The sequence below is a fragment of the Leuresthes tenuis genome, unplaced genomic scaffold, assembly GCF_036924035.1.
Source record: "Leuresthes tenuis unplaced genomic scaffold, fLeuTen1.0.hap1 SCAF_4, whole genome shotgun sequence".
In the NCBI taxonomy this organism is placed as follows: Eukaryota; Metazoa; Chordata; class Actinopteri; order Atheriniformes; family Atherinopsidae; genus Leuresthes; species Leuresthes tenuis.
Window position 1 is genome coordinate 25098220 of NW_027325358.1, and position 22440 is coordinate 25120659.

Below are 22440 nucleotides of genomic sequence, written 5' to 3' on the forward strand. Positions count from 1 at the left end.
AATTATATAGTGTTAGACTTTTCCTTTAAAAAAGAGTTGGTTGCCATGGTATTTTTCTTAGAACAGTTTTGGATGTAGTCTTGGAAAATAAAACGAATAAATACGGGTGTTTATCATTTCTTCACCGATTCACAAATTATAATGTTCGTCGTTTTTTCTATTGTCTTTAATTCATAGTATTAATTGTGTAATTATTTGTTTTTATTATGGTTACGTTTCTTTCTTTCATTTATTTTTATTTTTTACAGAATTGACTTTATCTGGTGCATTTCATAAGGAGCATTTTACTCAACATTCTGCATTTTCGGAGTTTTTGCTCAGTCCTGATGCTCGCTGTGCCGCTGCGCACGCATGCGCGCAGCCGGACAGCCGTGACTAGACATTCGGTCATAAGAACGGTGGAGGGGGGCGCTCGAGCCACGTCGGTGAAACAAATCAACGCTCGAAGGCAGATTACAAAGAGGGTGAGTGGACTAATTGGGACAACCACTGCTTCTTCTTTCATCTCCCCACAAATATCAGCTCGGGAGCGCAGAGAGTGAGCCGAGGCTGCCTGTCTTGTTGATGCGGGTAGGTCAGTCGCACAAGCACAGTCCGCCATTCCCTTTTTATATTTAACGAGACACCCTTTCATGGGTTGAGAGGAAATTCTCAGCAGCAGGAGCTCTGGTGCATAATTTAATATGTTTCCCCATGCTCAGTTCAAGTTCAGTGGTAGACCCGGCAGCTGTGATCGCTTGTGCGCGCAGGGGGATGATTTGGCGCAGCGCAGCAGGCGAATGGAGAATCCACATCTGTTATGCGTTTGACAAAATTCACCCCATGCTGCAAAGACTGTGCACCCGCATTATTTATAAGGGATGCACAGTTTAACTTGTGTCACCAAATCAAACCACTCATTAGATTTTTTTGATTTTGATAAGGAACTTGCATGTTGCATTGCCATCATTAGGAGCTTTGCAGAGATCATTTTCCTTATTTTTTCTCTCTTTCTATCTCAGGTCCCTGCTGCTAATTCAGGAGCAGGAGATCCGTGGAGATGTCAACACCAGATCCTCCCATGGGGGGCACCCCTCGCCCCGGTCCCTCCCCTGGTCCAGGTCCATCCCCTGGTGCTATGCTGGGTCCCAGCCCCGGGCCCTCTCCAGGCTCCTCTCACAGCATGATGGGCCCCAGCCCTGGTCCTCCCTCCTCTGGACACTCTCAGGCAGGGCCCTCTGGATATGGCCCGGACAACATGCACCCCCTGCACAAAGTAAGGACATTTAACACCATGTCCTGCTCCTGTGGCAACTCTTTAAAAAATAAATAATTAAAAAAAAATAATAATAATTTCACTTGCAGACATCACGCACCATGGCCACCATGTATCTGCATAGCAATACATATAGACCTCATCATGTGTGTAATTAAATATTTGGATACTGACACACTTTTGTTTATTTTACTGAATATGAAAACTTACTAACTTTACATTAAAAATTGACTTTGAAATGTAGAACTCTTGTTTTCAGGAGTCAGGTGTAATTGGACAAATGCACACAACCACAATTAAAAAATAAAAATTCTTAATACTGTGTGGAAAGTCCTTTTACAGTCATTGTAGCCTGAAACACTGAACATGACCACAGAAAGGGTTTTCTTCTCTGTGATGCTTTGCCAGGCCAGCTGTCTTAATTCATTTGTGGATCTTTTCTGCCTTTAGTTTTGTCTTCAGGCTGCGAAATGCAGATTGGTTTGAAATGAGGCGATTGACTTTGCCACTGCGAGACATCCCACTTTTTTTTTTTTTTACTTACAAGGCCTCATTTACTGCTTTTTGGTTGATTGACTCTCTGCATTGTGCAGCTCCATCCAATCAACTTTTCAGCTTATGTCTGAATTTAAATTTTAAACGTTTATACTCATACCATCACACCCTTCCCATGTGTTTTGCACTTCTCAGATCATAAATCTTCTCCATACTTTTTTCTTCCTCTTATCATGCTTCAAATTAATCTCAGTTTCACTTTGTCGTGAAGTCCTCTCATTATAGTAGTCCTGATAATAACCTGCCTACTTCCTGGAGAATGTTCCTTAGTTTGGTGGATGCTGTGAATAGGTTTTTCTGTACCATATAAAGGATCCTGTGATCTTCCATAGTTTTATTCCCAGTGCCTCTTTAAATAGTTAAGACCTAACAAAGTAGCTCTCACCTGTCCATGAAATAAGTTTTTGTGTCAGCTGTCTAAATGTGTTTAAGCCTCTTGAAAAGAGGGTTCTGTGTATTAAAGAGTTGTGAGTCTGGAACCATGCTTTCAATTTGGAATATGGAAACGTCTACACAGATATATGTCGATAGTATTATACCCAGTTTTTGGTGATATATATATATATCTGTTTCAATGTTGGATATCATTTTTCAGATGGCCCGTCTTTAGCGTTTTCTGTTCATTTTAGGAATAATACACTTTGTGTCAGACAGAGCCAGATGTTTTTTATGTGAGTTTGAAAAGCTGTACCTGCACCTGTAAAACTTGTTTAACCACAGTTTTAAGCTGCATACATAAAGTAGAGAGTGGACCAACGCCCAGAACCATATTTAGGTGGGATTTGGATTTGATGTTTGAACCGTCAGGTGTTTGTTCCAGACACATTTTAACACATCCAAGAGTCATCAAACATCAACATACTTGGCTGGCATCAATTGTTCTAGAGATTTCTACTTACTTTATCAGCTGATATGTCTTTTCTGAATGGTTCTTTGCCCAAAAAAAAGAAGAATATGAGGAAATGATACTTATGAGAACAGGTTACAGTCGTTTAAACTTATAAGGATAAAGTGGGCCACCTCAGCTCAACACTCCCCAACATCACCAGCACTTCTCACCCTACAGCCTTTATTTTGACAAAAATGTTTAACACAGTTGCTCAAATCCACAATTATGCTAATTGTTTTACGGTTTTACCTTACTTTGTATTTTACACTGATTTAAATGAACACTTAATCATATAATTAAATAATCTTTATAATCTTGAACTGATCATTTTAGTGATGGATTCAGTTTGCATGTTTCGTTCTGGTTTGTTCATCATTGTCCTCATGTTCTTACTTTTAAGATGAACTTAGTTATGTGAACTACATTTTCTCAGTTTATGGTCATGTGATTACTTTTGTTCATTTTGCCTCCTTGCTTAGCCTCTCCTGTCCTCCCCTCTCATTTCTGATTATACTGTTTTATTACTTATATTAATGTGTAATTACATTTCCTTTTTTTCTCCTAACCATATCCTATTTGCAGTTGCTAACATCTAATAGTTTAATACTAAAATAAACAATTAATCTCATCTGAGTCCGGCACTGTTTTATTTCTTTCACAGCCCATGGAGAGCATGCATGAGAAGAGCCTGAGTGAGGAAGGCCGCTTCAGTCAGATGAAAGGACTGTCTATGAGACAGGGCGGGCACAGTGGCATGGGCCCCCCTCCCAGTCCTTTGGACCAACACTCACAAGGTTGGAATTGCAACACAGGTTCATGTTAAGCAACTTCATTAATTCCAGCATTGTGTAATAGTTAAGTGGTGTGCAGTTCGTCCTTTGTTGTGGGGTCATGTCGGCTCGCAGGGAGTGTCCATGCATGCATAAGCTACAATATGAATCATTTTTCCCATACTCTTCACATTTTTATCTAAAATACATATACTGACTTTAACCAGTATAATCACGCAAGGCCACAGTTCAGTCAAGTTCAAGCCAGAAAGTGTTTGTATTTCAGCCGGTACCTGCGGTAAGAAAAAGATATAATTCTTGGCAGACAGTCTGTCAGTTTGTCTGTGAATCAGTTGGAAAAATAACTTTTGAAATATCAGTCTGGGAGGATTTATTTAGGGTTGTGTCATGATTTGTTTTCTGTTTGGCTGTGCCTGTGGAACAGGAATGGTTTTGACATTTTGAAAAATACATCTCAATTGCTTGCCAGGATTTCTAAAAGTAAAATTAGACTGTTTGCATCATGGATCTTCAGCGAGCACCTGGGTATCTAACTAAACATAAAGACTGGAAATGGAAAAAGGGTTTGCATTCTTTTCCAAATGACAATAAAATGACTTATAAAGCCTGTTGATATCATGTTTCTATATATTGATGGTTGATTGACTCCCTCCAGGGTACCACTCTCCATTAGGTGGCTCGGACCACTCCAGCCCTGTCGCTTCTAATGGTCCCCCCTCTGGTTCACTTATGCCGTCATCTTCATCCTCCTCTTCCTCTGCTGGTCCTGGCTCTGCCTCAGCCCCCTTAGATGGCCCAAGCACAGATCAACACACCTTAGGTCCTAATAACCGGTCTGGACCTCCAAGCAGTTCTGGACCAGGCCCCAGCCCTGGACCCAGTCTTGGCTCCAGTGTCCCCAGCCTTGGATCTGGCCTTGAGAGTACTGGACCTACTGGTCCTGGAGGTCCTGGAGGCCCTGGTGGCCCAACCCCTTTTAACCAGAACCAGCTTCACCAACTCAGAGCCCAGATCATGGCCTATAAGATGCTGGCCCGTGGACAACCTCTGCCAGACCACCTCCAAATGGCTGTCCAAGGAAAGAGGCCAATGCCAGGGATGCAGCAACAGCAGCCCATGCCCAGCCTGGTTCCTGGAGCTGGAGGAGGGCCAGGAGGTGGTCCAGCAGGACCAGGACCGGGGTCTGGGCCAATGGGCTCAGGCTACAACCGAGCTCATGGTGAGCATGCATGGAGAATGTGTGAAATACCAAGCTATATGCTATAGTATTATGAATCATCCATAGCTGTGGAACTGAATTTTCTGGAAAAGTTCACAACACTCCACACAAGTTTTAAGATTCCTGTGCTATAAATGGGCCATTTAGCCAGAGACCACCTGTATTTTTTTTCTATCTAAGGAATGATGGGCCCCAACATGCCTCCCCCAGGTCCATCTGGTACTCCAGTTGGGATGCAAGGACCAAATCCAAATGGGCCACCCAAGTCCTGGCCTGAAGGTAAGTGGTCCTGCTATCAGACCTGGGAACACCCACTGGCCATTATTTTTTGCTTTTGGGAGTGCCATTGTTAAAACCATCCTTATGTATTTGCAAAATAAAAAAATAAGTTTGAATGCCAATATATGAGCTGTTTTAAAAAAAACTATACAATGTTATTATTCACATCTGGGCTTTTACTGCCCCGGCCTGTCAAACTTCTGCTGCCACTCATGGTCAGCACCTTTGCACAAAAAACTTTAAATGTTTTCACTTTAAATGTCATGCTCATTTTACTACATTATGTGATTGCAGAAGCATGGTGTTAAGTTTTCCCTTGTTCCTTCACTCCACCCGCCTCCAGGCCCCATGGTTAATGCAGCAGCCCCCTCCAATGCACCCCAAAAACTGATCCCCCCTCAACCCACTGGCAGGCCCTCTCCTGCTCCCCCTTCAGTTCCCCCCGCAGCCTCGCCTGTAATGCCACCGCAGACCCAGTCTCCTGGTCAACCGGCACAGCCTACTCCCATGATGCCTTACCACGCCAAGCAGAACCGCATTACACCCATTCAGAAACCCTGCGGCCTCGACCCAGTGGAGATACTGCAGGAGCGGGAGTACAGGTACACCGGGCCCTTTGGGGACACACTTTTTACTCTCATAGAATATGATTAAGATAAGCCTTAGCTCATTTTTAAAAAGCAGCTTATGTTTAGCAGAAACATTTGCTTGAATACTGTCTACCAGACACAGTCTGATTTAAAAAAAAATGGTACAAAAGGCATAAAGCATGAACAAAGCAAAACATGATGGAATTACTAACTCAGGGATGTTTCCTCCTTCAGGCTACAGGCTCGTATTACTCATCGCATTGCTGAGCTGGAGAACCTGCCAGGTTCACTGGCTGGTGATTTACGTACCAAAGCTACTATAGAACTCAAAGCCCTCCGGCTACTTAACTTCCAGAGACAGGTAGTCACGTAAACATCTTCACCTTCAACTTTAATGACTATGCATCTTTTTGGGTCACTGGATGAGCATCCTTTACAGCTTGTGTTTTTTTTTTATTCCATGACGGGGATTTCAGTGGTCAGTTTTGTTTTTCTTGTGTTTTTCTTATTATTCATATACCACTGTCCACAGCTGCGTCAAGAGGTAGTGGTGTGCATGCGGCGTGACACAGCTCTGGAGACTGCCCTTGATGCCAAGGCCTACAAGCGTAGCAAGCGGCAGTCTCTGCGGGAGGCCCGCATCACAGAGAAACTAGAGAAACAGCAGAAGATTGAGCAAGAGCGCAAACGCAGACAAAAACATCAGGTAAACTGCGAATTTACCTCTGACATCGTCAAAATAAGCACTGTTTAACTTGCTCCTTCTTTTTCCTGTGTTTCTCATTTTTTGTTTTTGTCTTTCACTAAATTCAAACGCAGGAGTACCTCAACAGCATCCTGCAGCATGCCAAAGACTTCAAGGAGTATCACCGTTCAATCACAGGCAAAATCCAGAAACTAACCAAAGCTGTGGCGACCTACCACGCCAACACTGAGCGGGAACAGAAGAAGGAAAATGAGCGTATAGAGAAAGAGAGGATGAGGAGACTTATGGCAAGAAGACATCACTACATGCAACTTACACATTTGACAGTACACAAACCCTCCTACTCACCCCTATTTGCGGTCTTCATAGGCTGAGGATGAGGAGGGCTACCGTAAACTGATTGACCAGAAGAAGGATAAGCGCCTGGCCTACTTGCTGCAGCAAACTGATGAGTATGTTGCCAACCTAACGGAGCTGGTCAGAGCCCACAAAGCTGCACAGGCCCTCAAAGAGAAGAAAAAGAAAAAGAAGAAAAAGAAGAAGGTGCGGATGAAAGGAGTGATGCACTTTTATTATTATTCTTTGATTCCACCGGTGGAAAGAATGACTTTTGTGTCATGCAATGTCTATTTGTGCTTAAACATTTTTTGCTTGTGTTGCAGTTGGAGAATGCAGAGAGCCAGACTCCTGCCTTGGGACCTGACGGAGAGGTGAGTAGGTGTAGTCTTCTGGGATACAGCTCACCTTATCTTTATGTAGTTAAAGGCAGATCATGTTCAAAGATTTTATTTCTAGAAAAACACCAAACACCATACCTATATATTTATTATATAACCTTAGCCAACAAAGCAGATGATCTGTGACAAGGGACCATATGTAGGAGTCATTAGTTACATTTTAAGGCAACAACAGAAGTCTGTAGTTTGGACACACCTACACACTGAAACATAGATAAATAGAGAGAGACAGGTAGGTCAAAACTTTTAAATGTTATTGTATGTGTTTAATCAAGGAAAAGAATGGAAACCATCAATCACTGCTATTTAGAATACAAACAGCAGCCTACTATCAGACCCGATACTGCGCCAAAAAATGGGATGCATGTATAATGGTTCATGCATCTTTTAACAAGGTCTTTCTCAATAAATGTCTAAAAGGCTGTTCAACCTCTTAACTTGTCTCTCCCCTTGTATTATAACTGTTGCTCTGTCATGTTAATTCCAGACGCATATTCCATAAAACTGCATTAGAAACTGCCAGCAACCATTACCACTGCTATATGAAGTTGATCCATGTTAGAAAAATGTAATGAAAAAGAAAACATATCCTTATGTTGAACAAAAGGGGACATAAACCGTATATAACAAACCAAACACACATTTAAGTGGAAAAGTGTTCACTGCTTATATCTCACAAACTGCAGCAATTGATGTCCTCTGCGACCAAGCCGATGGCGATGGTGAGAAGTTAGTACAACATTTAAATGACATATCAGCCAACACACAGAATGGATGGCCCTGCTCAGTTCCAGCAGCTAAAGTACAGCTACATACATGCACTCCCACCTCCATCATATGGCTAATTGTTATATAAAATGGAGGAAGTAGCTCAGTCTGAAACTGAACTTGCCTCCTCGTCCTCCTGCAGCCTCTGGATGAGACGAGTCAGATGAGCGACCTGCCTGTGAAGGTCATCCATGTGGACAGTGGCAATATTCTGACAGGTGTGGATGCTCCTAAAGCTGGACAGCTGGAGACGTGGCTGGAGATGAACCCTGGGTGAGAATGGATGCACAGAATAGCATGGATCTAGAGGGGAAAAAAAACAAAACAGAGAATGCGTTAAAAGCTTTCACTGACAAAGGATGCAAGTTACTCTAACTTTTAAGATGACGTGCTTGATGTATACAAGTTTAGACCAACAGATTGCACCAAAACGTCTCTTCGATCCGATCTCCCATCATGAGCATGCACGAGGCAACAGTGGAGAGAAAAAACTTCTTTTTAACGGGAAGGAGGGTTGAGAGGACAGGAAAGAGGGGACAACAAACACCATGACACCAGAGCAGGGATTCCTGTTAAGAAGGAGAAACACAGCAATAATTACAGCAATTATGTCATATATGGAGAGTAAAAGAGAACATAGTGAGAAGGGGTGCATCATGGGAGGTCCCCCACCAGTCTAAGCCTATAGCAGCATAACTATGATGTTGCAGGTTCACCTGAGCCATCCCTAACTATAAGCTTTATCATAAAGGAAAGTTTTAACCCTAATCTTAAAGGTAGAGAGGGTGTCTGCTTCCCGGACGTATACTGGCAGCTGGTTCCACAAGAGAGGAGCCTGATAACTGAAGGCTCTGCCTCGCTTTCTACTTGAGGAACCAAGTAAACCAACTCGAACCAACTCGAGGAACCACAAGTAAACCTGCAATCTAATATGCTAATTTATGATGTGCTAAACATTTCCCAACATGTTACCTTAATGTCAACACATATAGCTCATTTTCGTGTTTTTGTTTTTGTGGTTAATACTACCTAACATGTTACCTCTTGGCTAGTTAGTTAAGATGCTAACTTTATGTTAAAGCTTCCAGTTATAAGTATGGACATATTCATAGATACTTAGATAGGTGTGCCGTAACCTTATTTTACAGAGCAAATCATTGCTTTGCATCACACCAGTTCTCATTGACATGGTAACTCTTACATGCATATGTTAACAAGCTAAATGTTACATACTGACTAGCATTATGTTATTGTTGTTGGGTAAGAGTTAAATTGTATGTCACTTAACATGCTAACTTTACGCATGTTAACAAACTAAAAGCATTCACTTAGTCTAACTAAAGTAGAAAGAGAGGTTGGACTGATGAAGACTAAGTTGTACTGTGGATTAGTGGTTAGGTAGGCTATGGCTAAGTAAAAACAGTCATTCCTCTCCTGTCACCATAAGGGTTCATTGTAAAATTCTTCCCCACTAGCTATAAAGTTTTAAGACTTTGAAAGGTTTGAAAGCTGTCTGTGGGATACCTCAGAACAACATGAATGAATAACTGTTTCAGTGTATTTGATTTAAGTATTCATATGTGTTTCTGTTAAGTTATGAGGTGGCACCACGCTCTGACAGTGAAGACAGTGAAGAGGAGGAAGAGGAGGAGGTGGGTTGTTTTGTGACACATATTTGAAGCCACCTTCATAGTAACTGCTCCATTAAACGATAAAGCAATTTATGACTGACAAGCTATGTGGCAGGAGGAAGAAGAAGAGCCTCAGCCCTCTGCAGCTCCAGTAGAGGATAAGAAAAAGATAACAGATCCTGATAGTGAAGATGTGTCAGAGGTGGACGTTCGACACATCATAGAGTAAGTTCATACACAGACTACTGAGGCTGATGACACTTTGATTACTTTTAATCAAATTTATTATATTTAAATAAAACGTATTATGCATTACATACAGGAATGCTAAACAGGATGTGGATGACGAGTATAGCGGTGCGGCGTTTGCTCGAGGACTCCAGTCATATTATTCTGTGGCTCACGCTGTCACAGAGAAGGTGGAGAAACAGTCTACTTTACTGATAAATGGACAGCTCAAACAGTATCAGGTAAAGACACATGCAAAAAATATGAGAAGAAATGAAAAAGTGTCATTGTTTAATGGATTTCCTTGTTTGTCTTGCAGATTAAAGGTCTGGAGTGGCTGGTTTCTCTTTACAACAACAATCTGAATGGGATCCTCGCTGACGAGATGGGCTTGGGAAAAACCATCCAGACTATCGCTCTCATCACATACCTCATGGAGCACAAACGGCTAAACGGACCCTACCTCATCATTGTGCCCCTCTCGTATGAGTTAATCGTTATTAACAAACTCATTTTGTACACGTGAGGTTATGTAAACTAACACCTCAAAATGGGGATAATTCATTTTGAACATATTGTTCTTTTTAACCAAACTGTCTCTTTTTGACAGAACTCTGTCTAACTGGGTGTATGAGTTTGATAAGTGGGCACCATCAGTTGTGAAAGTGTCCTACAAGGTATTTCTAAAAGACCTCTGTTTTATTCATATTTCTTCTTGAGCATAAACAGAACATTTTGTTTCACATCATATTCACAATTTTGATTTTATATGCTTTTTAGGGGTCTCCTGCTGCCAGAAGAGCCTTTGTCCCCCAACTGCGTAGTGGCAAGTTTAATGTTTTACTCACCACTTACGAATACATCATCAAGGACAAACAAGTACTGGCCAAGGTAAGATGGGTAACACACACAAACGAGGCGTAGCAGTGGTAGTACAACTCCCTCACTCCACATGTGTACCCATGACAAGCTTTTGCTGCAGTTTGTATTTTCATTTGTTAATCTCTCGAATTTGCTTGAGGTTTTAGGTTGTTTTGGTTTGATGGCTCCCAAATCCCCCAAATCCCCTGAAAGTGTTGAGTCTGGCCAATCTGACCTCCCCCCTGTACTGCCTCTCAGTGCTCTCTCCTAGGTCTGGCAGCACATTGACACGGCCTGTAAACCACGTCTCCCACTGTCCTCTGTGACCATCATGCTGCTATGCACTCTTGTTGTCTTATAGGGTTGCTGACTGTACGGACAGGTGGGTCAGGCAAGGGTTTTGGCTTGGGACTTAGCCAGCTTGAGTCATGAGGACAAAGTGGACAAGAAATCGTCCCTTTAAGCACTTTCTGTTTTTGGTTGGCTTGGTTGCACGTAAGCAATAAGTCACGGTAGCGACATTGTGGCATTCATAAGATGTGCTCTGCTTCTCTCCTCCTCCAGATCCGCTGGAAGTACATGATTGTGGACGAAGGCCACCGAATGAAGAACCACCACTGTAAACTGACCCAGGTTCTGAACACCCACTACCTAGCACCAAGGCGAGTTTTGTTGACGGGAACTCCGCTGCAGAACAAACTACCTGAGCTGTGGGCGCTTTTAAACTTCCTTTTGCCCACCATTTTCAAGAGCTGCAGCACCTTCGAGCAGTGGTTTAACGCTCCTTTCGCCATGACTGGGGAGAAGGTGTGCAGAAAATGCATTCATATGACATATTCAATCCGGTGTTTGAGAGTCTCGACAAACGTCTTACTTGCCAAATGTGTATGAGATATGTCTCCATCTTCTTCCCGAGGTGGACCTTAACGAAGAGGAGACAATCTTGATTATCCGTCGTCTACACAAAGTGCTACGTCCCTTCCTGTTACGCAGATTAAAGAAGGAAGTGGAGGCGCAGCTTCCAGAGAAGGCAAACAGACAAGCGTGCACATTCACAAACACACTACCACATGAAAACATTTCAAAACTAAAGTAGCGCAGGTTTTACAAAAGTGTTTTGACGTGCTGGCTCACATGCACACTGTCATGGCAGGGCGTAATGCTCAGCTTTTTCCTCAAGGACACTTTGAGAAATTTAGGGAGTGAGATGGAAAACTGATCAATAATGAGCTTTCTCTTAAATTTGTATGGAGAGACATTTGCAAGCAAAGTTGTTCATTTATTTGTAGACTAAAAGTAGACAACGTTTTTCATTACTTCTTCTTCAATGTATTTAATTAAATGTAAATACCAACAGCTCAAAACTGGACTTAAGTGGGCAAACAATATTAAAGGTATGAGTAGAGGTACGAACACCCCTACAATAAATTTCAAGGGTTTTTTAGAGAGGTTAGGGGCTGGCTGAAGTTGTAGCTGTTAGTATTATGACATATGTATGTTATTCAGTTCTATTCACTGTATTCATATAGTGCACATTTTAAAACAAAAGTTTGAACAGTAAAAATGTTTGCTCCGAACGTTAGAAAATCAAAATTCAGAAATGAGGACAGTTGAGTTTTTGATACCGTCAAATATAATTAGACGAGTCCTGTCACCCCTGGTTGTACTAATTTTAGAGATTAGTACAGTGTTCGTCCACTTTTCTAATGAATACAATCTTTTTCTTCTCTCCTTAGGTGGAATATGTCATCAAGTGTGACATGTCCTCTCTTCAGAGGGTCCTGTACAGGCATATGCAGGCCAAGGGGGTCCTGCTCACTGATGGATCAGAGAAAGACAAGAAGGTGAAGGCATCATTGAGAAAACTTCAAAGGTTTTTGCTCTAGACGTCACTATAACTCCACGTGAACTAAAATAATTTGGCTCCGTGTTTGACTCCGGAGGTGTCGGTGCCTGCTCTGTCAAAATCAGGAAATGCTTGTGCAGCACAGATAATATCTCATATTCATAAATCACTTTTTAGAAACTGAAATTTGAACTGATCTCGTCAAATGAGCTTTTAAAGACTCTTTGGAAAGACTGTGCCTGACTTTTCTCGTTTATTTATTTGGATAATTACATAGTTATTCTTTGTTCTTGTACAACTCACTTTATGTTTGATTAATTCCGCTTCAAGGCAGAGCTGATAACTCTCATCACACATCCAAGTATAAATTAACACTAAATGAAGGGCTTTTACGCCATTCCACACTGTACTTTTTATCTTATTTTTCTTTATCTTATTTACATGTGAACCAGGGTAAAGGAGGCACAAAGACGCTGATGAACACTATCATGCAGCTGAGGAAGATCTGTAACCATCCGTATATGTTCCAGCAGATTGAGGTAACCCTGACAGAAGCAGATAAAGTGAACACGCCCTCCCTGACAGTTTAGGTATCAAACATTTTGTGTTCAGTTATTTGTCTTTAGCAGCCTGTAAGCACTGCCCTAGGATAATATATCGAATTATTATATATATATATATATAATTATAAGGGCAGTTTCATCAGTATGAAATCAAAGAAGCATTTTTTTTGCTGAATATATTGTAAAATCTTAGAAAACTGGCCATCAACTGATCGTCAGCTAGAGTCCTAACTAATCACAGAATCCACTGTGGATTCTATTTGTAGGAATCATTCTCTGAACATTTAGGATTCTCTGGTGGGATAGTCCAGGGGTGAGTACTCGCTGCTCATTGCATTACGATGGCACATGCAAACTGCCTCCCGTGTAACCATATCCACCTGTCTGCCTCGCAGTCCTGACCTTTATCGGGCATCGGGAAAGTTTGAAGTGTTGGATCGAATCCTGCCAAAGCTGAGGGCTACAAACCACAAAGTACTGCTCTTTTGTCAGATGACCTCACTAATGACCATCATGGAGGACTACTTTGCCTACCGCAACTTCAAGTATCTGCGTCTGGATGGTAAAACATCTGTTTGTCTGAGTGTTCGTGTATCCATCTGAAATGATCATCTGTATGTATTCCTTTATTGCTAACTCAAATGTTCTCTTATTTCTCACAAATCAGGCACCACAAAGGCTGAAGACCGAGGAATGTTACTGAAGACGTTCAATGACCCAGAGTCAGAGTACTTTATCTTCCTTCTGAGCACGAGAGCTGGAGGCCTGGGCCTCAACCTGCAGTCTGCCGACACTGTGGTTATTTTTGACTCTGATTGGAACCCACATCAGGTGATATTCACTGATTTCAGTTTGTACATGTTTCAGATGTCAAAGATGCATTTTACCACAAATCTAAAAACAAGATTCAGGTAGTGATGGAGAAATAAAAGGAAGACTAGATGGATTTTACTGGGAGTAAATAAACTGCACCACCCAACAGCATCGGACCCCCCACACTTCATCTATAAAACTTCTAAATGCATTCACCTGTGTTTCATTAATAGTAAGAATGTGTTTTAATCTTAAAAGTCATTAGAAACATGGGTTGTCTTTTTTTTTCTTTCTTATGAAGAGTAGAAATAGAGTAAGATATGTTTTTAAAGGTTGATCATACAATTTGAGCATATATAGACTCTTGTGATGGTAGAATTTTGGGGGTCTGTCCATATTAAAATTATCCTCAGAGGAAGCAGGAATACAATACAGTGTCTAAACAAACAGTTGTGTGTCGTCACATTCTCTCTACTATTTCTCATCCTCCATCCTCTTCTTCTCTCCAGGACCTACAGGCTCAGGACAGAGCTCACCGCATTGGTCAACAGAACGAGGTGCGAGTGCTGCGTCTTTGCACTGTTAACAGTGTGGAAGAAAAAATACTAGCAGCAGCTAAATACAAACTCAATGTGGACCAGAAGGTTATCCAGGCTGGCATGTTTGACCAGAAGTCTTCTAGCCATGAACGCAGGGCCTTCCTGCAGGCTATCCTGGAGCACGAGGAGCAAGACGAGGTCTGGGGTCAAGAAGTGTGCCTACGCATGAATGTGTGTGCGTGCACCAGCGACACATCATTTAATGAGTGTACTGTTTTATGCTCTGCATGCCAATGTGTGTCTGCTGTATTCAGGAGGAGGATGAGGTGCCAGATGACGAGACGGTCAACCAGATGATTGCCAGGAGTGAGGAAGAGTTTGACCAGTTCATGGTAAATGTTGGTTTTGAATGGAAATTCGACCTACAGACGTAATTGGGAGCGGCTGTAGCTCAGGAGGAAGAGCAGTCGCCTACTGATCGCAAGACACTGAACCCCACGTTGCCTCCCGATGCATCCATCGGTGTATGAATGTGTGAATGTAGGAGGAAGCACTGTGTTGCTCTCTGGACTAAGACTGTTGTTGTTGCTGTATGAGTGTGTGAGTGAATGGGTGAATGTGCCATGTAGTGTTAAAGCGCTTTGAGTGGTTAGCTAGACTAGAAAAGCGCTATACAAGTACAGTCCATTTCCCATTTCATTCAGCCAAGCTGAATTTTTTGTTACTTCCATCTTTTTTTGCTTTTATTTTTCCCTTAGCGCATGGACCTGGATCGGCGTCGCGAGGAAGCCCGTAACCCTCGGCGAAAACCTCGTCTGATGGAGGAGGACGAGCTTCCCACTTGGATCATGAAGGATGACGCTGAGGTTGAGCGGCTCACCTGTGAGGAGGAGGAGGAAAAGATGTTTGGACGAGGTTCTCGGCAGCGAAAGGAGGTGGACTACAGCGACTCGCTGACCGAGAAGCAGTGGCTCAAGGTTTTTTTAGGCAGAGCTGAGAAAAAGACTCCAGAGTTTAAACTGTAGAAAAAAAAAGAAAGAAGCTATTTACTCTGGAGAGGAAAGGGTGTGATTCCTCTTTTGTGATTCAAATATATGTATTCTAAACCAACAGTCCTGTCTCCTCTGCAGGCGATTGAGGAGGGCACACTCGAGGAGATGGAGGAAGAAGTACGCCACAAAAAGACGACCCGCAAAAGGAAGAGGGACCGCGACCTGGATCTCCCCGGTCCCTCCTCTTCCTCTGGGAGCCGGGGACGAGGGGACAAAGATGATGATGGAAAGCGGCAGAGGAAGAGGGGACGGCCACCTGCTGAGAAACTCTCCCCCAATCCTCCTGTCCTCACAAAGAAGATGAAGAAAATTGTGGATGCCGTCATCAAGTACAAAGACAGGTGGTAGAAATGAGCTACAACTGTGGATTGTGACATAGACTAAAGGGTCTTTTAGCCATACGTGTTATGTATGTACTCAGATGCAGGTTTGATTTAGTGTGAACCAAGACTTGCATTGCGCTGCTTTGCAGAATTAGTGTAACGTGCGTGACGAGTCTGAGGTTTCATAAATAAGTCCATGAGCTTTAACTGATTCAGAAAGTAAGTCAGCAGCAGCTAAAGATTAAAGGCAACATGTGCCACACAGACAAACAAAAGTCAAAACTGTCTTGTCACAAAACAAAAATTGTTAGCATCTTACTTCCTTTCTACATGTTCCTGCTCACTTTTTTGGCTAACATACTAAAACTGTGTAGTTTTTATTTTCAGGTCAGCTCAAAGGAGACGCACTAAGTTGACCAAATTTCACAGAGGTCTCGATGAAACAACTGCGAAATGCTTTGGTCAAAATACTACTGAGACCGCGCAACAGCGCCTTTTTTCCACCGTGAATTTCCACCTCTGTTCAGGCTGGCCACTTTTTTAGGCGATGGAGCAAACAACTTCTTTCCACTCAAATCCCTTTTCCCTCATCTGCAGTTCAGCCACAGCCTGTTGGTACTGATCCCCCTTTTAGGCACAGTGGCATCATGAGTCATGCGTTGAATTGGCCTGTGGAATTAAACGTCCCACTGCAGAACCAGCCAGCTGGTTGGTACACCGGTAAAAGATCACATCTAAATTCCTCTGAAACATATTTCCTCCATACACCCTCCGCTCTTAGTCCATTCTTCTGTGTTTTCTTCTTTAGAGGCAAGCATAAAAAAATGTTGCTTATGTTGTCTACTTTTAACCAAAGTTAACTGAGCAACTGAGCGCATTCACTGACAAATGGAAAATCATTTCGACTGGGGAAGAAAAAATCTAAGAACGCTGACAAAAATTCCTTTTCTCTACTCAGGATATAAGACCTTGGACAAAGTACTGTTAGAACACTCTTAGTTCACTTCTTTCTGAAGGGAACTATGTAACTGATGAGAATTCTCTGTGAACAGCAAAGCAAAAAGGAAGCACAAAAGAGTTTTGACTCCACACTGTCTTGTTATGCAAATGAAAGATTCAGGGAGTGTCCACATCCATTCGTGTCAAACCTGGCTTGTGCACATGCACTGGTTTGTGGAGATCTGTCAACTCCTGTTTTAATCTGCAACAGATGAAGCTTGTACAGAACGTGGCCTGTATGGAGCTGATGAGGAGGGAGACAGATATACAGGAGTATTATGGTATATTTGCTGTTTTCTTAAACAGCCCCGTTAAAGCATATGAGACAATCCTGTTCCAGATAATTAGAATGATCTCTGAATATTTATTTATTTTTATTTTTTTAGTGGCATCAGAGAGGTCTGCCGCTGCCATTATGTGTGACGCATGGCTACAACATGGCTACCTATGGCTACTAGTGGCACCTGTAATTTCCATAAATAAGAGTATATTGTGAAAACTGGTGACATAAAAAAAAAATCATAAAACAGAAGATGACTGTCATATCGAATAATGTTTGTGGAATTGTCTGTTTTGTTCTACGGTATGTGACCTCTTTTTCCGTCTTCACTCCATGTCTGGGTTGCCTTTCTATAAAAAAGAATTTGTAAGCATTGTCTGAAGAATGTTTTGCCATTGGAGCCAAAAACAGGCATTTATCTCCTGTTTTAAGTGGAATTAACATGTCAAGGGAAATGTGAACCATTCAGGGGTGATAAAGGTATGTTGTCTTATTATAATGATGTCATCTCCTGCAGTGCCAGTGGACGCCAGCTGAGCGAGGTTTTCATCCAGCTGCCATCTCGAAAAGAGCTGCCAGAGTACTATGAACTTATCCGCAAGCCGGTGGATTTCAGAAAGATAAAGGTTCGATGATCCCTCCGGGAAGCATTTTTTCACAAGTGCAGCAAAGCACACGTCTACATGTTAACCCACTGCACATAACTGGCACGTTATTCGCGCTTGCATGATGCGTGTTCTGTATCTTCACTGTAGGAGAGGATTCGAAGTCATCGCTACCGCAGTCTGGGTGACCTGGAAAGAGACGTCATGCTGCTCTTCCAAAACGCTCAGACCTTCAATCTGGAGGGTTCACTGGTGAGACACACCCCCAGTTGTTGTGCCTCAGAAATCAAATCAGACTGCATCTTATGTAACTATGAAGGATTTTCAAATCAATCAAATAAATACCATTTACCCTCCTCAGACAAATTGAAAGGTCAATATGCTGGAAATTTTACAGCCAAAACTGCTGCATAACTGTTAGAAAGTGACCCATCCTTTACTGGTTAAATTCTTGGTAAACTACAGTATATTATTCATGGACACCAAACTTTAGAAAACTTCCACGAGATAATGAAGCTGACTGCTGCACGTTTTTCTGACGTCGCTTGCATCTGTCTGAATATGATGAGGAGCTGTTTTCTCATCTGAACAGATATATGAAGACTCCATTGTGCTCCAGTCGGTGTTCACCAGCTTGAGGCAGAAGATCGAGAAGGAGGAGGAAAGTGAAGGAGAGGAGAGTGAGGAAGAGGACGAGGAGCTGGAAGAAGGATCAGAGTCAGAGTGTAAGGATGTCTGTGTAAAGAGAGGAGAAGCTGTTGGTAGAGTTTGAGCTTCCACGTAAATCATGTGATCCGCTGGTTTTATCTGTACACAGGTTTAAAATTCTCTGTGTCAACTGACTTTCCTTTCATTTTTATTTATACTGTAAACAAGTTTTCCGTTTGTGTTCAGCGCGCTCCGTGAAAGTGAAAATCCGTCTGGGCAGAAAGGATAAAGGTGGAGATCGGGGGAAGGGGCGCAGCAGACGAACAGGACGCACCAGAGCCAAACCTGTCGTCAGTGACGACGACTCTGAAGATGAGCAGGAAGAGGTAGCTCAGCCCGTATGTGTGAATGTGCGTAGCTGTAACCTCGGAAAATGGGAGGCGAGTTGATGTTCCTGATGCTCCTTGTTGTATTTTCCCTGTCAGCACTGGTCCGTACAAAGAAAGGGAATGTCGAAACACATTCGTATGACACTGAAAATCAAGTTTCAAATGTTTTAAATTTCCACTGTTTCCTGTTTTCCAGGAGCGGTCCCCCAGCGGCACTGATGAGGAGTCTTAAGCTGTGATTTAGAAGAAAAGGAGGAACAAAATGGATATTCCAACACAACAAGCACCATATTTACAGTAATAAAAAAAAGTCTGAGCTCACTCCATCCACCCCCAGTCAAATGTGGAAGAAGGGAGTTTACAGTTCTGTCTGCAATGGTCCCAGTCTTACATAGCCGGACCGCAGAAAACTCTGGAGAATGATTTGGCTGCCTTTCCTCAGCATTATAGGATATCCATTTAATTGTATTTATTTGAAGTAGTCACATTTGACCTGGGCAGGTTGCAGTCAAGATTTCCACAGATGTTGTAGAAAGATCTTTATAGCTATTCACTGAAAGTTCTTCTTTGTTAAGTGATCCGAATCTTCATCAAAGCCTTCCATTTTCAGCCTGAAGGTTGCTGCTTAAAGGTAAGATAGACACAGAGAGCACAGGGAGAGGAGAATACTGGCCAATAAGTAGGCTTATCCTCATAGCTGACGCCCAGTGAGTCAGATTATATGGATACAGAAACTTGTTATTTGATAACACATGCTGGCGCATAATTCCAGTACACTATCCTTAAGTATACATCTTTGTTATTCTTTTTGCAGCCTTATCTGTTTACATTTCAAAAAGTGGAGTCTCTTGGAAAAGAAGAACACGTCAAAAGTGTTGAAGGCAAGGATGACTTCACTAATATAAAAGTCTGCTGTGATACGATGCTGCCGTGAGCAGAGCGAGAGAAAGGGACGGACAACTACTGAAAGTTTTACTACTGTAGCTCCAAATTAGAATCAAAGAAAGTTTAATGTTGGTAATGTAACGTTGGTATAATAATACAATAAGATGAGGCTTTGTAGACAAGATGTTTGGGTTTTATTTTTCTTCTGTAGTCATCATCCTTTACTTGTTTGAGCCATGTGTAATCCCGATTTTACTAACCTGTAAGGGAGGCAGGGTGTTGATTTATTGTCACACTGCACATATTTAACAGCTGTATCCAAACATTTCAAGAAGAATTTGTAAGGCAGTATAACATAGTTATAATGACCGTTTTTTTTGTGCTCATTATTGTTGGGTTTTGTCAGTAACTTTTCCATTAAGATATGTTATCACAGCAACATTTTACCATTTTTACATTGTTTGTTTGCACACCGACGTTGTGAGTGCACGCCTTTGCCCACAGGATGAGTCACATTTGTTGAGAAATTCACAGGCACTCACAGCTGCATTAAACTGTGAGTTTGAAGGAAAACATTGCCCCTGAAACAAAAGCTTCAGCAGCAGGAGTAAGCATTGAGTTACCATTAAACTGTTGAAGCTTCCATGTGAAGCCGAGTATCCAGGTTTTCTCATTTTAGCTAATCATGAGTAAAAAATGAGTATTGAACCAAAATGCGGAGTAAGAACTAATATGAATCAGTGCAATGAAGCAAGAAAACTTTGAACTGGGCTTTTTTTTTCACCCCATGTGAAGCTACCACCGCGCCTTACCTCACATCTGGATATAAACAGACCTCATATTTCACCTCTCTTCACTTTAGCCATGTGTTGTAACAGAGGTTGGCCTCGCTGGAGCCACTAGGATGGTGGTGTGTGCACATCAAGTGTTTTGTGGCTGGGGCTCGCTGTTGGAAATCCATCCTGCTGTGGGCGCAGGGTATTTACAGACTTCAACGAAGCTGTTTCGCCACAGGAATTTGGCTGAGGTTTAATGGAGCTGATGCTAAGGCACTCTGATACAGTACATAGGGTACAGCATAAACACAACTCCACCTTCCTGCTGCTCACCAGTTACACTTCCGGTATAGAGTGCTTATAATTGTTGATTGTAAGCTTGAAGAATCATAAGGTTACTTTAAACACTGTTGCTTTAACTGCTTCTCCTTCAGTTCTTGTGTGGTGACTTTTAGAGCTGTTTTGTCTTCTTCCGCACTTTTTAAGTTTTTTTTTTGCTTTCAAGACAAAGGACCAGAGGGACAGCAGCTCCTTTCTGCTTGTGATTGCCTCACGGCTGTATGGTGTTGGATATACTGTGAAGACTATTTATAGAGTATAATGTCAATGCACGTATGTACAGCTCGCAAGTGCAGTACTGTACTTTTCTCATGACAGTAGGTAACTAGAGTGAACCAAAGCATCAATGTTTTCTCCACTCAACTAATGAGATCTGTCTTTGTTGTGTTGTGTCATTGTCGCTTGAACTCAGAACAAAACAATAAATTATTGACGTTGTGTGATGTGATGCTGTAATTGGAATAAGACTGATCAGAACGTATTTGGGTAATTTATAGATATTTCCAGGTGCCTTGCTGGTGTGTCAAATTTGAGGACTTCCAGTCTTCGAGTAAAAAAACATCATCGCGATGTACTCTGGAAACTTTTTTATCATTCAACATTTATGAAAAAGATATTACAAATGATGTTACTGTGTATTTTTGTGACATACAAATGAACTAATAGAGGTAACAGATGCAAGAACCTTTATAAGTTGAGTTGGGTTGAGGCATAGCTGACTATCAGCAGATTATCTTTTAGTCTTACGTGGGCCACGAAACAAATAGATACATTTACTTAAAAGTTTAGGCCCGAACAAACCCAACATTAGTTGTCGCTGTTGTAATACAGCTATGAAATGTAATGACCTTGTTTCACCACTGGGAGGCAGTCTCATTTCTTATATAAACACTGGACAGAACTATTCTTCTTAGTCTTCTTTTTTTTTTTTTGTCTTTCAAGGTCTCATAAAATTGGAAAAATAAAATTGTGTGGTTTTTTTTGGCTGTTTTTAAAAATGTATTTGATTTCCTGGAGTCGTTTCTCTGTAAAGTCATACCAATAAATCCCAGCAGAAACTGTTCATTCGGCTGAAAAACAAGTGATATGCCCCTGTTATTTTCGTCTACTTTAGCCAGTAAGAAAGTTGTCTGACTCTGAAGTCAGTACGCTGAAGTTAGACCAAAAGACTAGAGACTGTTTTCAGTAAACGGAGACAGGGGGACTGACATGCCACAAAGGCCGTCCGATGCGGGACTCGAACCCGAGCATACTGCAGCGAGGACCATGGCCTCTGTACTCTTTACCCGCTTAATCCAACTGTTGGGGGCTGGAGCCTATCCAGCAGTCATTGGGCAAGAGGCGGGGTACACCCTGGACAGGTTCCCAGTCCATCACAGGGCCACACAGAGACAAACGAGACAAGCAACCACACACGCTCACGCTCACACTCACTCCTAGGGACAATTTTAGAGACTTAATACAATTCGTTATCTCATTTTTTCCTTCATTTTTCTTTTTAACACAATCCAAGAGGTAGTGCTTGCACATCATTCACCACCAACTGATGCCTCCTTTTGCAGTTTTAAAGAAACTGTTATGAATTCACTCTCCACCAAGTTACGCGAAATTCAGCTTGATAGTTTTGCACCATCATGTTAAGAAAAACAGAACTGGCAGTGAACACATCACAACCACCTTTGCCTTGGTGGAAGAAGTCAGTTAGCTGAGTTCCCTCTGCCAGCTGCATTGGAACCTTCATACATCTATAGTTCATCAATGAGTCTACAGAATAAAGCCTATCACGTGTATGAACTCTGTTTAAAGGGAAGTTCTTTTTGGCAGTAGAGATGCTGCTCTTTTATTATCTTTTTTAGTCTCGTGACTAAATTCCT

The 22440-nt window shown here is 42.0% G+C and overlaps 2 protein-coding genes across 3 annotated transcripts in view; one reads left to right on the top strand and one right to left on the bottom strand.

Annotated features, from left to right (window-relative positions):
- The window catches only part of LOC140304667 (uncharacterized), a 285825-nt gene that overhangs the window by 111552 nt on the left and 151833 nt on the right, over positions 1 to 22440 (bottom strand). The gene's annotated exons all lie outside the window — the stretch shown is intronic.
- On the top strand, positions 390 to 21004 carry LOC140304656 (transcription activator BRG1). 2 transcript variants are annotated; one of them, XM_072383382.1, is made up of 34 exons: positions 390 to 570; positions 1002 to 1255; positions 3361 to 3493; positions 4146 to 4709; positions 4890 to 4988; positions 5332 to 5590; positions 5813 to 5939; positions 6111 to 6284; positions 6398 to 6571; positions 6654 to 6827; positions 6947 to 6994; positions 7932 to 8062; positions 9384 to 9441; positions 9536 to 9645; positions 9743 to 9890; positions 9968 to 10131; positions 10259 to 10325; positions 10429 to 10539; positions 11074 to 11316; positions 11426 to 11539; positions 12246 to 12353; positions 12808 to 12894; positions 13185 to 13231; positions 13314 to 13480; positions 13586 to 13749; positions 14241 to 14468; positions 14585 to 14662; positions 15029 to 15247; positions 15401 to 15663; positions 17442 to 17550; positions 17680 to 17781; positions 18122 to 18254; positions 18424 to 18563; positions 18763 to 21004. In XM_072383382.1, exons 2-34 carry the CDS (start codon positions 1040 to 1042, stop codon positions 18796 to 18798), a joined length of 4995 nt encoding a protein of 1664 aa, XP_072239483.1. In that variant the 5' UTR covers positions 390 to 570; positions 1002 to 1039; the 3' UTR covers positions 18799 to 21004. The 2 variants fall into 2 exon arrangements, with proteins under 2 accessions (XP_072239483.1, XP_072239484.1); XM_072383383.1 differs by lacking the exon at positions 390 to 570 and having other exon boundaries at positions 1025 to 1255; positions 14241 to 14501.